Raw genomic sequence first — 16,552 nt, 5'->3', positions numbered from 1 at the left:
TTAGAGACAGTTGCCAAAACACTAACTTTCACTCCTGTGAATTATACAATCATTGTACAGTGGTACCTCGGGTTACATACCCTTCAGGTTACATATGCTTCAGGTTACAGACTCTACTAACCCAGAAATAGTGCTTCAGGTTAAGAACTTTGCTTCAGGATGAGAACAGAAATCGTGCTCCGGCGGCACGGCAGCAGCAGGAGGCCCCATTAGCTAAAGTAGTGCTTCAGGTTAAGAACAGTTTCAGGTTAAGAACGGACCTCCAGAACGAATTAAGTTCTTAACCCGAGGTACCACTGCACTGTTGATTTTCTTAAGGGGCCCCTTTTCACCATTAAAAATGTAAGAACACAGCCAAAAGCAGCCAAGTAGTTTCTGCTATCTCTCTTCAAATTTTGTGCCATAAACAATGGTAAGTAGATAGTAAAAAAATAAATAAATCTCATAGTTAGTAGAAATTTTCTGGCACAACAGTTAACACATCTTTACAAACATAGAATAATTTGAAAGGTTAAAAAGCATGAAGAGTGAGTAGTCTTTCTTCTAAACTGTGCCTTGAGTTGAGGCGCTGGCTGCAGGGCACAGAGAGGCTGCTCCTTCATCCTCTCATATAGCTCTTTGTACCCATCCCAGGAGTGTTTTAAAAGCCTTGTGGGTGAGGATGGTCACTGTCCTTAGAATCATAGAATCATAGAATCATAGAGTTGGAAGAGACCACAAGGGCCATCGAGTCCAACCCCCTGCCAAGCAGGAAATACCATCAGAGCACTCCTGACATATGGTTGTCAAGCCTCTGCTTAAAAGCCTCTGCCTTGTAAGCAGAGTGTTTTGGGAACATACTTGACAGCCCTCCTTTCACTCTAAAAGGGCCTGTTCCCAAAGCCAGTTGCTACAAAACGGGGATTTGTGTGTTTCTCCCAGCCCTACAATCAACACACATTCTTCTCCAGTTCCACATGAAACACAACAACATTTCAAATGACCTGCGAATGCGAACTGCTTATTAAGATAAATCACCACAAAAACGTTAAAAGAGCTGCTTAAGAGAAACAGTATCTATTATTACAGCTGGATTTTATACAAAGATCAGCATTTACACATCACAGACTACACAGAGACGGCTGTCCCATTTGGTCAGGTGTTACTTTTTGTCTATTCTTCAGAAAGCTAAGCTTCACCACTTAGGAAAGTGCACCTGTCTCCACTAAAATGCTTTAAGTTAAATAAAGCCTCGTTTTATGAAAGGCACCCCTGTCTCTACGGTATTAGGTACCCAGCACAAAATCTTATTTAAAAGTTGTTTTAAAAATGGACTGGATAGAACACCAGTCTTGGGGGTGAGGGAGAATAACTCAACAAAACAGAAACATAAGCCAAAGGGAAACTATAATCCCCAGAATTTTCCACTTGCCTCACTAAATTTTGGATGGGTCCAATACCCAATAATATCAAGTTATTTAAGAAACAAAAATGGAATTGTGATCAACCAATAAAATACACGTGGTTTTGGCAGCTGTGCTCCTTATAAGAAGCGATGACATAATCAGAAGCGAAAGGACCACCTCTTCTTTCTTTCTGTTCCATTCACTGTGGATGCAAATCTCCTCTAGCTGATGCCCTCTAGCCTAAATGTGTTAGCTCGATGGAGCTTCAAGCCAGGGCCTACCATCGAAAAGCCTTGCCAGGAGTACATCAAACTCTTCCAAAAGCTGGGACACCACAGGCCTTTACGAAAAAACGGCCCTTATAGCAAAGCATCAAAGATAACGTCTTCCTCATGATACCCAGGTACAAGGCATCTCACACAGTGAGAGGGCAGCTGGCCTGAGCTGTGGAGTTTATACGAAGGTTTCCCTATCTGGTCCAGTGGTCCGGTGGAGGAAGACAGAAGCACGTGTCATCTCTGCATGAAGTTTTTTTCCAGTGCTGCCGCTGTCCTTTGGATGGAGTGAATGTTCCTCTTGACCCTGTCTTCAAGGGAAGAGGTTGACGCACTCTCAAGCTTTATGTGGCTGCAGGAAAACGAAGAGAGAAAGAAACGTGATGGGTTGGAAAAAGCAGCCTCCTGCCTTGTACCCCAAGGGTGTTTCCCACCGAAAGGAATTTTAGGCAGGAAGGAAAGAGGTGGAAATGGGCTCAGAAGAGGCAAGGCCTCTTCTTAAACCACATACCAACTGCATATGGTATACTTCCTGAGCCACGTGCAACCCTTACTTTAGTTTCGGAACTGAAATTTTATAGGAACACGTGAAGGTGTTTAAATCAGATCACTGGTCCATGGGGGGGGGGGGAAGGTAAGGTAAGGTAAACGACCCCAGGACGGTTAAGTCCAGTCAAAGGCGATGATAGGGTTTCAGCACTCATCTTGCTTTCAGACCAAAGGAGCCGGCGTTTGTCTATAGCTAAGTTTCCAGGTAAGGGACGCGGGTGGCGCTGTGGGTTAAACCACAGATTCTAGGACTTGCCGGAAGCTGTACGCCGGCTCCCTCGGCCAATAAAGCGAGATGAGCGCCGCAACCCCAGAGTCGGTCACGACTGGACCTAATGGTCAGGGGTCCCTTTACCTTTACCTTAACTTTCCAGGTCATGTGGCCAGCACGACTAAACCATTTCTGGCACAACAGAACACCATGACGGAAACCAGAGTGCACGGAAACACCATTTACCTTCCTGCCACAGCGATACCTATGTATCTACTTGCACTGGCGTGCTTTCGAACTGCTAGGTTGGCAGGAGCTGGGAAAGAGCAACAGGAGCTCAGCCCATCACGGTGATTTGAACCGCCGACCTTCTGATCGGCAAGCCCAAGAAGCTCAGTGGTTTAGACCACAGCACCACCCGCATCCATGTAGCCCAGTGACGTCTAATATTTTGGGCAGTGGTTCTCCAAGGTCTCCCATCACTGAATCCTTTTAACTTGAGATGCCAGGGACTGAACCCAAAGCACATGCTCAGCTATAGCTCCCCCCCCCTCAAGTTTCAGAGGAAGGGAGGAAACTCACTGTATGAACTTCCCATTGCCGTTATCAAGTTTATCCCGTGTGAGCTCTCGCTCCTCTTCTTTTCTGTGTCTGTTCACGTTCTTCGCTCTCTCCTCTTCCCTCCACTTGGCATTGTCCATCATTTCTCGACGTTTTCTCTCCAGCTCTTCTGCAGAGAGTTTTCTCCTAAAGCAGGTCAAATGCAGTTTCAGTCCCCACAGCCTCCAGCGCTGGAGCTACAGCAGAATGTTGTAAGTTTGATCCGTGTTATTGGATCTGAACACTGTTTGGTCTTTTTTTTGGTGAGCCAAGGAGAACATGGGTTGATGGGCGGTCATACAAATAGGGTAAATGAAAAGACCTGGGTTCAAATCAAATCAAATCAAATCCCTGCTTAACCAGGGTACTCCAAGCAAATGGATTTCTCTTAGCTACAGCAAACTGCCTCTGGCTACTTGCAGTGTGTCAAGCTCATTTAGAGGACATAGGCAATCTTGAATGTGCCCAGAAATGAAAAGGAAGCCAGGGCAGAGCATGACACGTGGGCATTAAGGGATCTACATTTCACACCCACATCAGGATTCGTCTGGTTTTAATCAGGTCTACTGAGTACATTGGACCACCCAGGGCACAGAACTGAAGTCTAAAACCTGCTTATTAAAAAAAACAACCTAAGAGCAGCTTTCTGGTCTTCAGCATCCAGGAAGGCGGACTTGAATTAAACACTAAGTGACTATCATCACCTTGCTTTGCCAATCCATTTTGAGGCCTCCTGCATGAAGGATGCAGCCTTCTAGAGCTCTTTCCCTTTCTTCAGAATGCACCCCCTGGCGCTGTACCCACTTAAACATACCTTGAGGTCTGTGGTCTTCTATAGACATCTTGCTTCGGCGAAGGACTCCTGCCTCCCGTTTTTGCCTTCTGTTCCTTGATGTTGTGGCTGCAATTCAGGAAGATCCTTTTTTTATATCCGCCATGAAAATAATGATTTGGTCCCAATGAGTCTTGGACCTATTCCGTTCTCCTGCCCCTTCCCAATCTTGTGCTATTACTATTATTGATTGAATTTGTACAGCACCCTTCATCCGAAGATTACAGGGCAGGTCACAAGATAAAAAGACCAAATGAGAACACAAAATACATAATAAAAAATGAACAGACCAATATCCCTTTGTCAGGTGGTGGTGTGGTTGCTCGAGGGCAAACAGGCAAGACTCTGACCTGTCTTTTCCAGGCTTTATTATTAGTGCAAACTATTTACAGTGAAGAGCGTCGTTAAGGTCATGTCTGGCTCAGTCGCTAGCAGAATCTGGGAGGGGTCGGTCCTTGTACCTCCTCCAGCATAACAGTCACATGACCCCCAGCCTTCTCCTCCCCTCCTTGCACCGAAACGTACTGCGCAGAGTGGGCGCCGGCAAAGGGGTACTTCCCCCCTGTCTGGCTTTCTCAGCCTCAGTGTTGACACTCTCCCTAGCATCCCCTTAATGTATTTTCCAGCTAAGGAAAATACATTAAGGCAAACAAGAGGGAAGGGGGCATTTGAAAGGAAGCAGCTGATCAGCAAGCAATCAGGAGGGAGATAAGGGACTCTAGCGATAAAGGAGGCTGCCTGGGAGGAGGGAGGTAAAAGCCCATGGATCCTCAGGATTTTTGTGTTGGGTCACCGCAAATTCACCATCAGACCACACAGCATGTCCATGGCTACAGCCTGCACCCAAAAAAACACGCATCCATTGTTTTGTGGGGCCGCAATGGTGCAAAAACATGGTTACAAAGCACGGATCCACAAGGATCCTCAGGATTTTTGCATTGGGCTACCCCAAACTCACCGTCGAATCACATATCATGTCTGTGGCCACAGCATGAACCACAAAAATCATACATCCAGTGTTTCGTTCAGAATATATATTTTTTCTTGTTTTCCTCCTCTAAAAACTAGATGTGTCTTATTGCCAGGTGCATCTTATGGAGCGAAAAATACAGTAGTGAAGGCGCCTGGCAAGCCTCCCTGGGGAGAACATTTCACAAGCAGGGAGCCATGGCAAAAATGGCCCCTTCTTCTGCTGCCACTCTCTGGACCTCTCGCGGAGGAGACACACAAAGGGTCTCAGGTGATGAACACAGTGTGGGTGAGACATATGCTGGAGATGGGATTATCTCCCTTTAAGTACACTCAGACCCCATTCTGCTTTCTCATGACACTCTACCACAAGCAAATGATTTTAAGCCAGAAATAGCCTGGCTTCCATAGCACTATCAATAGGCACCCAGCAACAGCTGCCCCCATCTCCTTGCTTACTGTTTATTGTGCCTAGGTGACCTTGACCTCCTGCGACTGCTCTGCTCCGTCTCGTAAGCGTTCTTCTTGCCAGACGTCCTCTCTGGCGACAGGCCACGGCTCTTCGACCCAGAACTCTGTTGGACCTTGTGGCCAAATGTGCTTTCGCGGCCGGCGTTTTGGATCTGAAATGGGAGAAAGGTGTGACTGGTGATGGAGGCAACCATGCTTGCCAGCCGTGGTCTTCACCCCTTCCATTCTGCTCACTGTAAATGCTACCCCAGGGGGGAAGTCTTAAGGGTAGACAGCTTGGGCGTACCTGCAAGCCATACCCGGGTATTTTGGGGTGAAGAGGCTCCGAGGAAGAGCGGTCCGTTTTCTCCCGTGACCTAAAGCAAAAGACAAAAGCAACATTTATGCCAGTCTCTTTGTCAGCCTGGTTATTACTGAACCTCTCCAGGTGGTCTGATAGCTACGGAGTCTTCAGATATTAAAAAGGTAAAGGAACCCCTGACCGTTAGGTACAGTCACAGACGACTCGGGGGTTGCGGTGCTCATCTCGCTTTATTGGCCAAGGGAGCCGGCGTACAGCTTCTGGGTCATGTGGCCAGCATGACTAAGCCGCTTCTGGCGAACCAGAGCAGCGCACGGAAACGCCGTTTACCTTCCCGCCGGAGTGGTACCTATTTATCTATTTGCACTTTGATGTGCTTTTGAACTGCTAGGTTGGCAGGAGCTGGGACCGAACAACGGGAGCTCGAACCGCCGACCTTCTGATCGGCAAGCCCTAGGCTCTGTGATTTACATGGCACCTAATTCTGAATGCCTAACCTGTAGACACCAAGCCTTGTCAAGGAACCCAGGCTAACAGATAGACAAGGGGAAGGAAAACAAGGCAAGCCTGGCAGCAGGAACTCCCTGGGGATCCAACGAATTGCCTGAGGCAGGAGAAAGATGTACAAGTGCGTAGGCTTGAAAAGGAGGTCCTCTGCCCCCCACAAGGACATTTCTGAAGGGAGAAAGAAAACTGTTCTGCCTGTCATTACTTAGCAGATACTGAATATCGACTGCTGCTTCACGGGCAGAGTAGGTACAAGTCCTGTCTCTGCAGTTGTGGGCAAACCACTTTCTCCTTAGGCCCCTTTATCAACATCGAAAGGAGCGACAGAGCCCTACCTCACAAGGCCAACCCAATTGAGAGTGGAAAATATATTGCTAATTAAGAACAGGAAATGAGTGTTGAACAAGGTCGCACTGCATATAAGAAGAAGAGTTTGGATTTGATATCCCGCCTTTCACTCCCCTTAAAGAGTCTCAAAGCGGCTAACATTCTCCTTTCCCTTCCTCCCCCACAAAAAAACACTCTGTGAGGTGAGTGGGGCTGAGAGACTTCAGAGAAGTGTGACTGGCCCAAGGTCACCCAGCAGCTGCATGTGGAGGAGCGGAGACGCGAACCCGGTTCACCAGATTACGAGTCTACCGCTCTTAACCACTACACCACACTGGCTCTCTCTAAACGTACTTGGCTTTTGCCTGTTCGTCTTCGCTGCTGCTGGGGCTGTGGTGCTTGTGCTTCTTGTGCTTCTTCTTCTTATCTTTCTTCTTCTTTTTCTTCTTCTTCTCCAAACTGCTTTGCAACTGGGGGTGGGGGAAGGAGAAAGGGGCCAGCTCCGTATCAAACAAACATAATTTATAACGCAGTTCTACCCCATGAAGTAATGCGAGAACAAAGACCTTTTCCCACCACCTCTCTTTGTCCTATTCTGCATTAGATAAAGTTGGAATAATTATCTCTTGATAATATATGGATGAAAATTGCTGCTCCAACCGTAATCAGGCATTGTAAAGGGGGCGGGGTGGAAAGTCACCCTTCCCTGTACCAGTCTTTAAACCACCTTGGTTGTGAGCACACAATTAAAAGATGAAGGTTACATTTATCCTCAATACGTTTATATCAGCACCAATATAACGCCAATAAAATCGGCACCAATATACCATATTTTTCGCTCTACAGGACGCACTTTTCCCCCTCCAAAAATGAAGGGGAAATGTGTGGGCATCCTGTGGGGCGAATGCAGGCTTTCGCTGAAGCCTGGAGAGCGAGAGGGGTCAGTGCACACCAACCTCTCTCGCTCTCCAGGCTTCAGGAAGCTATCCGCAAGTCTTGCAAGCCCGGCGGGAGGTACCGTGGGCTCACAAGGCTTGCGGGCAGCAGCCTGCAGCCTGCAGCCCAAAAGCTCGGGGGACAGAGGGGAGGCGCAGCGCCACCACCCCGCTATTCCTCGACCTGGTCTGGAGGATGGCGGGGGGGAGAAGCAAGCTTGCTTCTCCCCCCCCCCCGTCAGCCCCACAAGCTCGGGGGATAGCGGGGAGGCGGAGTGCCACCACCCCATTATTCCCCAACCTGATCTGGAGGCTGGTGGGGGGAGGGGAGAAGCAAGCTTGCTTCTCCCCCCCGCCAGCCCCACAAACTCGGGGGACAGCGGGGCAAGCCGCTGCCCCACGGAGGCTAGAGAGGCTGTCCCTGAAGGCAGAAGAGGAAGACAGAGTGCTCCGTCTCCCTCTTCTAGCTTGGGGATGGCTGCGCAAACCTGGGGGGGAAATAAAAATTTTTTCCTTGATTTCCCCCCCAAAAAAACTAGGTGCGTCCTATGGGCCGGTGCGTCCTATAGGGCAAAAAATACGGTAATGCCAGGGTCCACACCTTCACACCCAAACATTTCAAGTCTTGGAATTAAAAGGCTATTTCCCCCTCACCCCAAGGACAGAAGACATTTTAAATGTTAATCCTTGCTATAGGGATTTGTTACAGACAATAGCACAATTCTGTGCATGTCCCATGGAATATTAGCTAAGGGTACATAGGATTGCAGACTTTAACATACCAGTTCTTTGATCTTCTTCATTTTTACAGGGTTGTTCAGAACTTCACGCTTCTTCTCTTCCTCCCTCTTCCTAAATAACAACATTAAAAACCGGGGGTGGGAGGTGGAGAGAAATTTCAAGGTTATGATGAGATTTTCCCATGCACAGCACTGTTATCCCAACATTGCAATGAAACCTAACTGCAAGGTTCGCATCACTGCAAGTTTCTGCGATGTAACGTAACGTCTCAGCTTTACATATTTCTTACATCTTTGTCTTACCAGAAAGGTAAAGGGACCCCTGACCGTTAGGCTTCAGTTGTGGATGACTCTGGGGTTGCGGCGCTCATCTCACTTTACTGGCCAAGGGAGCCGGGGTACAGTTTTTCCGGATCATGTGGCTAGCATGACTAAGCCGCTTCTGGCGAACCAGAGCAGCGCACAGAAACACCGTTTACCTTCTCACCACAGCGGTACTTATTTATCTACTTGCACTTTGACGTGCTTTCAAACTGCTAGGTTGGCAGGAGCAGCTCACCCCATTACGGGGATTTGAATCACCAACCTTCTGATCAGCAAGCCCTAGGCTTTGTGGTTTAGACCACAGCTACTACAGTGGTACCTCAGGTTAAGTACTTAATTCGTTCTGGAGGTCCGTACTTAACCTGAAACTGTTCTTAACTTGAATCATAGAATCATAGAATCATAGAGTTGGAAGAGACCACAAGGGCCATCGAGTCCAACCCCCTGCCAAGCAGGAAACACCATCAGAGCTCTCCTGACATATGGTTGTCAAGCCTCTGCTTAAAGACCTCCAAAGGAGACTAACTAAAGGAGACCACTTTAGCTAATGGGGCCTCCTGCTGCCGCCGTGCTGCCAGAGCACGATTTCTGTTCTCATCCTTAAGCAAAGTTCTTAACCTGAAGCACTATTTCTGGGTTAGCGGAGTCTGTAACCTGAAGCGTATGTAATCCGAGGTACCACTGTACTGGTCTTTTAAAGCTACTTTTGGGAGTCTTTTTAGCAAGGTAAAAAAAACAACAACCCCACTTTAAATAAATACATAGTAAAGTGGGGAACTGGTGACACTAATGAAAACAATGTCTTCGTCCTCCCACTGCATGGTCACACTAAATAGGCCTTGACTCCCCCTGTACTTTACAAAATTTAAGAGCACCAATTGGTTCCACATAAAGCTAAAGATTTTTGCTACCTTATCATGAACAGCGGGTCTTCTCGGATCTTGCTGGCCATATCCAAGGCAGAGTTGGCACCTGCGGGGGCAAAGATGGAGCCTGGCAGAAGGCCGGTCTCAGAGGAACAGCCTGTTTCCTTGTCCTCCATGGTCTCAAAGACGTATTTGTCAACTGGGCGGCCCATAAGGTATTCATCTCTGTTCACCATGCCTCCTGGTCCTTGGTACATCCACTCCAGCTTCTCATCTTTTTTCCTAATTCATTGGTGGAAAAGGACATTAAACGTATTTTTCAGACCAAGTGGGCGGGAGCTGAGAGAAATGCAAAAGATGTCTCCTCTACAACAGAAGCATTTCTCAAAACTGTTATAAGGAAGAGTTGACCAAGGAAACGGTTGAGTAGCCGACAGAAGGTGAAACAAATCTGGGGGTAATTTTAAACTTTCTAAAATACTTTTTTGTGCCTGTGCTTTGTTTAGAAATAGCGCAAGTTAGAAACAGAAATAAAGACACAGGCACACATATATACACAAGTCAGTGTTAGAAATTACTGAACAATGTAACACAACACAATGGCCAATAACAATGGCACTAAACACTATTTATAGACTAATATAAATGATCAGAACTTACAACCAAAGTCTCTTAATCTTCCTCACCAGTCGCAGTATAATAATTCATAAGTTCGATATATACATAATCTGTCACCAAATATCACCAGAAGTCAAAAGTTCAGTGACTACAATATCATATGAACACTGATCCAGAGTATATTTTCTACAGCGTTTATATTTGCTTACATGTAAGATTGTCTTGTTAAGAAATTTAACTGCATCCTTCTCATATTAATTCTTTCAAGTTTGGCTGATAAAGCATTGATCAAGATTGGCTGATGAAGCATTGAAGGAAACGGATTGGTTATCCGGAAACTCTGTTCCGGCGATATTTGGTGACAGATTATGTATATATCGAACTTTTGAATTATTCGGACTTCCGGGTTAGCGCGATCTGGAAATGGCGGATTTCCTCCGAGCTGCGGAGGGAATCGGCTTCATCGAGGACGGGTCTTGCCGCGCCGGCGACGCGGGGACCCTTAGAAACCGCAGGCGCTGAAGCCTGCGGACGGGAAGACTCGGTGGGCGCCTTAAGCACCCCCCCTGACCCTCGAAAAAGGGTACGGAGGGCGGTGTGGCGCTGAGAGTCGATCGACACCTCGGTGGAGCGGAGCCGCGAGCCACGACCGGAGAGCGCTGACTTTCTCCCTGGAAATTTGGACTGAAAGAATTAACCCGTGAGTAAATGGAATTTGGCTTTAAGAAATTTTTCCTTTGAATTGGAGACGATCGGAGGGTGTGCTAAAAGGGAGTCCGCACCCCCCCTAACTACGGACAATTTTAAAGCAAAGCTCAGAGAACTAAGGCGGAAAAGATACACTTATACATTATAAAAGAAACTTCTTCCACGATTTAACAAAGGAAGTGTTGTGCTGGAGAGTGAGGAGAAAACCTTTTTTTTTTCTCTTTTTTTTCTTCTTTTTTTTTGCGAAACCCCCCCTCCCCCCGGGACCAGGGAGAATCCCGTGTTTAAGTCTGGTGCAGAAAAACAAGCTGTCAAAAGAACTGTTAAATGGACAGATTGAAAATTTGTTAACTGATATCTCTCTGAACTAAAAGTTAAATTGTAACAAAGTGGTTGGAGACTCGATAGAAAGAAATAAAAAAGATTTGGACTGTTGGAAAAAGTTTACAAAGTAACCAGAATCCCTCTAGGGGGATTCCAAAGCTACTACAATGGCGGCAGATGGAAAACTACAGGCAGAGATAAACAGGATGTTTTATCTTGTGGGAATACTGCAAGAGCAGAGTCTGAGTATGAACAAACAATTAATGACCTTGACTTCAGGAACAAGCAACTCTGCTGAAAGCATGAAGGAACTGACAGGAAAGGAATCTGCAGCCGAAACAGAAAAGATACATCAAGAATTGGAGGAAAGAGAGCAAGGAGAGGAGAAAGAACAATTGAAATATACCAACAAAAAGTCCATAATGGTGGAACGCAAGGGAAAAGACTATTGGATTATCTGGATTACAACACTGCAAAAGATGTTAAGGATGAAGGAGGGGGCCCCTGAAGTATCTGCAACACAGGAACTTGAAGGATATAAGAAATATGATTGGGGCTATCCTTTTGATTATGAAAGACTGGTTGACCTTTGGCAACAGTTCCTATCAAGCATCTATGAGGGAAGAAAAATTGGAGTGATGGAGAATGGATTCTTTCGAGATTCAAGGACCGATATAAGAGACTTCCAACAGAATCGACGGAGAGGAACTGAAAGGGACTTAAAGGCTCTCGACGTGAGGAATCCGGGCTGAAAATGATGGTTGATTTTTATTTGAAAAGGGATCAGAACCTGGGAAGGGGGGAGGGGGAAATATCTTTATTATTGCTATTTAGTTACAGAAGGGTAAGAACGATGATAAATTTTGGGTTGGGTGAATAGGGTCTATATTTAAAAATGGGAAATCGAGGGAAGGGAATCTACGCCGACCTTAGGGAAAAATTTAAATGTTTATAAGAACTGGGGACAAGAGAAATCGGGCTAATTATGAAGAGATATATTTAAAAATATCAATTATAGGTTAAGAAGAAGAAACTAAAATTTGCTGAACGAATTATGGGAATAGGGATGTATGAAGAGGGGGTGGGGGGGAGTCCGGGGAACAAGGTTAAGAAAATAAGGTGTTGTGATGATATTTGTTTTGTTTTTGTTGTAACTTTTGTGTCTGTGTTTTGTAACGTGTGTTTGTCTCTAAAAAATGTGAAAACCCAATAAAAATTATTATTAAAAAAAAAAAAAAAGAACTTTTGAATTATTCTACTGCGACTGGTGAAGAAGATTTAGAGACTTTGGTTGTAATTTCTGATCATTTGTATTAGTCTATAAATAGTGTTTAGTGCCATTGTTCTTGGCCACTGTGTTGTGTTCTATTGTTCAGCTTGCAACACAGGGGTTTGTTTATGGATTAGTGTTAGAAATTAGCCAAGCACCAGGTGCAATTTGCTACTGGCACTGGTACAATTGCTATTTTTTTCAGCTGGGATTCAGCGGAACTCAAGTTCTGTCACCTCTCAGGTGGGGGTCATTGCCATTCTAGAACGAGGAAGGCGATCTTGGTGAGTCCTGGCACCTCTTTTTCTAGAAAAATAGCACTGTTGCAACTACATGGAGATCTCTGTATGTCAGGCTGGTAACTGACATTTCCATCTGGCTGGCCCCTCCAGTTTTCTTAAGCAGGCATGCGGAAGAGCTTATTTAATGCATTTATATCCCACCTTTTTCTCAAAGGATTACATAGTTCACCCCCCCACTCAGTTAATCCCTAAAACGACCTTGTGAGGTAGGTTAAGAGGCTGGGACTGGCCCACGGTCACCCAGTCAGCTTCATGACTGAGTAGGGATTTGAACCCCAATCTTCCTGTGTGGTGTAGCGATTAAGAGCAGTGGACTTGTAATCTGGTGAACCGGGTTCGATTCCCTGCTCCTCCACATGCAGCTGCTGGGTGACCTTGGGCTAGTCACACTTCTTTGAAGTCTTTCGGCCCCACTCACCTCACAGAGTGTTTGTTGTGGGGGAGGAAGGGAAAGGAGAATGTTAGCCGCTTTGAGACTCCTTCGGGTAGTGATAAAGCGGGATATCAAATCCAAACTCTTCTTCTTCTACTGGTCCAACACTCTAACCACTACACCACACTGGCTTCCTAGAATATTTCTGTGATGGGGCTGCTATATAAGTTAAGTGGGTAAACAGATATGGGGAAAGCAAAATGTCACTTAGAGAGGGAGTTGACAAAGACAATGTGAAAAGTCAAAGAGGACACTAAAAAGCCAGAAGGAGGGAAGTCAGCTCGGGAAAGCAAGAACAAATGTGAAATATAATGTATGTGTATGTACAGTATGTAACTAAAATTCAATAAAGATCATCTGAAAAAATAATAAAAAATAATAATAGAGAGGGATCTGAAATATTTTCCTTGAGGGCTTGAATTTGTTTTATTCTGGATTGTTTTATATGATGTTTCAATGTGTTGTAAACCACTTTGAGATTCGTTCTCTAAAATATAAAGCAGTATGGAAATGAAATGAAATGAATAGAAATAATAAGCCTCACAGGGGGGGGAAAGGTGCCTGGCTTATATATATCTGAGTTTCTGACCCCAAACAAATATAATTTCACTCCAAGTTTTCCCCAAAGAACCTGAGAAACCGTCATCCTATGAGGCTGTTTCTACTAACTGATTCATATTTCTGTGGCGTTTTGGTTACCAGTATAGCTGCCTGGAGAAGAAATGCTAAGCATCTGCTCAGTTTAAGCCCTAAATATGCCAGTCGGCCAAGGAAATCCTGCCCAACATACTTGACGGCCCCCACGTCCTCCGCATAGCGCTGCATTTCCTCCCGCGCTCGTTCTTCATGTAACTCCCGCTGCAGCTCCTCGATTTTCTTCCGTTCGGCTTCATGCTTCTGTTCTGCCTTCCAAACTTTCTCCACATTGCGCAAGGTTTGTGGATGCCAGCTTTTCTTGAGGTTCTGCGAACAGGAATGAGCCCCTTGAATTGAGGTACACAACAGGTGATAAGGTTTCCCTTGCAAATGGTGTACGAAAACAGCAAACGCTGCCAGGAACAGTAAGGGGAAAGAAAGCATTGAAGCGAATATTTTCCCCGATTCATGAGAAGCAGGAATGACCCCTGCTATTGTTTTTAATACAGTGGTACCTTGGGTTAAGTACTTAATTCGTTCCAGAGGTCCATTCTTAACCTGAAACTGTTCTTAACCTGAAGCACCACTTTAGCTAATGGGGCCTCCAGCTGCCGCCGCACCGCTGCTACATGACTTTTGTTCTCATCCTGATGCAAAGTTCTTAACCTGAGGTTAGCAGAGTCTGTAACCTGAAGCTTCTGTAACCAGAGGTACGACTGTATTCTGTTGGGAGCTGCCCAAAGTGACTGGGGAGGCTTGGCCAGATGGGCAAGGAATAAGTAATAAATTTATTATTACAGTGGTACCTCGGGTTACATATGCTTCAGGTTACAGACTCCGCTAACCCAGAAATAGTGCTTCAAGTTAAGAACTTTGCTTCAGGATGAGAACACAAATCACGTGGTGGTGGCGCGATGGCAGCGGGAGGCCCCATTAGCTAAAGTGGCGCTTCAGGTTAAGAACGGACCTCCGGAACGAATTGTTCTTAACCCGAGGTACCACTGCATCATTATTATTATTATTATTATTAATTTACACTGACTGGCAGCTGGTCTCTAGGGTTCCCAACAGGAGACATTCCCAGCCCTAGCTGGAGCTGCCAGGGCTTCCACACACACACAAATTTAAGCAACTGAATACAGTGGTACCTCGGGTTACATACTTAATTCGTTCCGGAAGTCCGTTCTTAACCTGAAACTGTTCTTAACCTGAAGCACCACTTTAGCTAATGGGGCCTCCCGCTGCTGCTGCGCCACCGGAGCACGATTTCTGTTCTCACCCTGAAGCAAAGTTCTTAACCCGAAGTACTATTTCTGGGTTAGCGGAGTCTGTAACCTGAAGCGCCTCTAACCTGAAGTGTCTGTAACCTGAGGTACCACTGTACTGTCCGTGTTATACCGAATTGCAAATTTAAATGTATCCCTATTGTGTTTCAAAAAAAGGGAGAAAGTGATGTGGTTTTTGTCCATGACAACTACATTTGGGCACTTTCTCCCACAGGGAAGTACTATTTCTGGGTTAGCGGAGTCTGTAACCTGAAGTGTCTGTAAGCCGAGGTGCCACTGTAATAATAAAGGCAACTTACAACATGGAAAGATTTAGATAACTACACACAAGACAAAAGCAGGTGATCTGTGACCCAGTGTGCACGCCTAGCATTTTACAATAACACCCCACTTCCCTTTCAAAGCTGGGTCCCACCCCCCACCCCCCGCCGTATCTGAGCGTTGGCCTCCAGGGCCTTCGCAGGTGCTTTGCATCATAGACTCAGAACTGTAGAGTCGGAAGGGACACCCGGGGGTCATCCAGTCCGACCCCTGAAAAATCAACACAAAACCCCACAACACTTGTTGTGCTTCCACTGGGGCTCGAACTTCTCACACCACCCTTCCTTGTCAACAGCTCACAGCTTTTTTGGGGGGAAGAACTACCCCCAGTGTCCTCCCCCCCCTCCGTCCTTACCAGGTCGCCTCCCCCCATGTCGACTGTGGAGGAGGCCGCGCCGTCCGGCTGCTTCTTCGCCGCTTTCCTCTTCCGGTCTCTTCTTCAGCCGTCGCGGCGTGATGACGTCGCCGAACTCTTCCCCCCGCCCACCCTGCCTCCAGTTCTCTTCTTCGGCCGTCGCGGCGTGATGACGTTGTCAAACTCTTTTCCCCGCCCGCCCCTCCTCCAGTTCTCTTCTTCAGCCGTCGCGGTGTGATGACGTTGCCCAACTCTTCCCCCCGCCCACCCCGCCTCCAGTTCTCTTCTTCAGCCGTCGCGGCGTGATGACGTCGCCCAACTCTTTCCCCCGCCCACCCCGCCTGCAGGAAATCGAACCTGCGCTTTCGGCCGCAAGGTGGCGCTAAGGACGCGCGCGCCTATACAGAGGCGCGCGATTCCCCCATTACTGAGGGTTGGGCTAGATGACCACGAGTGTCCCTTCCAAGTCTCTACAGTTCTGATTCTATAAATTCTAGACGCAAAACTCTTTTTCTTTCCCTCTCTCTCACTCTCTTGCTTTCTTCCTCCCTGTCGTTTCTGGTTGTGCAGCTGAAATTGCCAGCAGCAAAAAGGAGGCTTTTTCTTTTTTTTAAGCAAAGGTACAATATAATAACAAAGGTACAATATAATAACAATCAAAGTAAAATTATATGGGCAGATGATATTATTATAATAATATATGATATAATTGGTTCTTTTTTGGAGGGAGACACAGGGGGACGCATACCCCTAAACATTTTGTGAATCTAACAAGAGCAGAAACTAAAAAATAAAAATAAAGATTTAGTTTCTTCTCTAGCACGGTGAATCGTCAGTTCCGTTGCTATCCCCGATGGCGGCCTTTTATCCATTTACTGTATTTATTTTTCCCCATTTGAACTATAAAATGGTGGTTTTCTTGAGTCAAAATGAGAGTACCCCTAAACTTTTTTTAAATAAAAAACTAAATATAATATATATATAAATATCTGCCCATATGATTTCTG

General features: G+C 46.1%; 1 protein-coding gene across 1 annotated transcript; it reads right to left on the bottom strand.

The window, feature by feature from the left end:
- Positions 1-1,040: 1,040 nt before the first annotated feature.
- Positions 1,041-15,657, bottom strand: CWC25 (CWC25 spliceosome associated protein homolog). Its single transcript, XM_081838091.1, has 10 exons — positions 15,546-15,657; positions 13,738-13,910; positions 9,338-9,574; positions 8,145-8,214; positions 6,782-6,897; positions 5,579-5,648; positions 5,281-5,444; positions 3,835-3,921; positions 3,003-3,167; positions 1,041-2,012 (listed from the first exon to the last, which is right to left on the bottom strand). The coding sequence occupies exons 1-10, from the start codon at positions 15,561-15,563 to the stop codon at positions 1,898-1,900; spliced, it is 1,215 nt and encodes a 404-aa protein (XP_081694217.1). The 5' UTR covers positions 15,564-15,657; the 3' UTR covers positions 1,041-1,897.
- Positions 15,658-16,552: the final 895 nt, after the last annotated feature.

This window comes from Podarcis erhardii (assembly GCF_964252035.2).
Source record: "Podarcis erhardii genome assembly, chromosome: 13".
Classification (NCBI taxonomy): domain Eukaryota; kingdom Metazoa; phylum Chordata; class Lepidosauria; order Squamata; family Lacertidae; genus Podarcis; species Podarcis erhardii.
The sequence above is the reverse complement of the archived record's forward strand: the minus strand, read 5'-3'. Positions and strand labels throughout refer to the sequence as shown.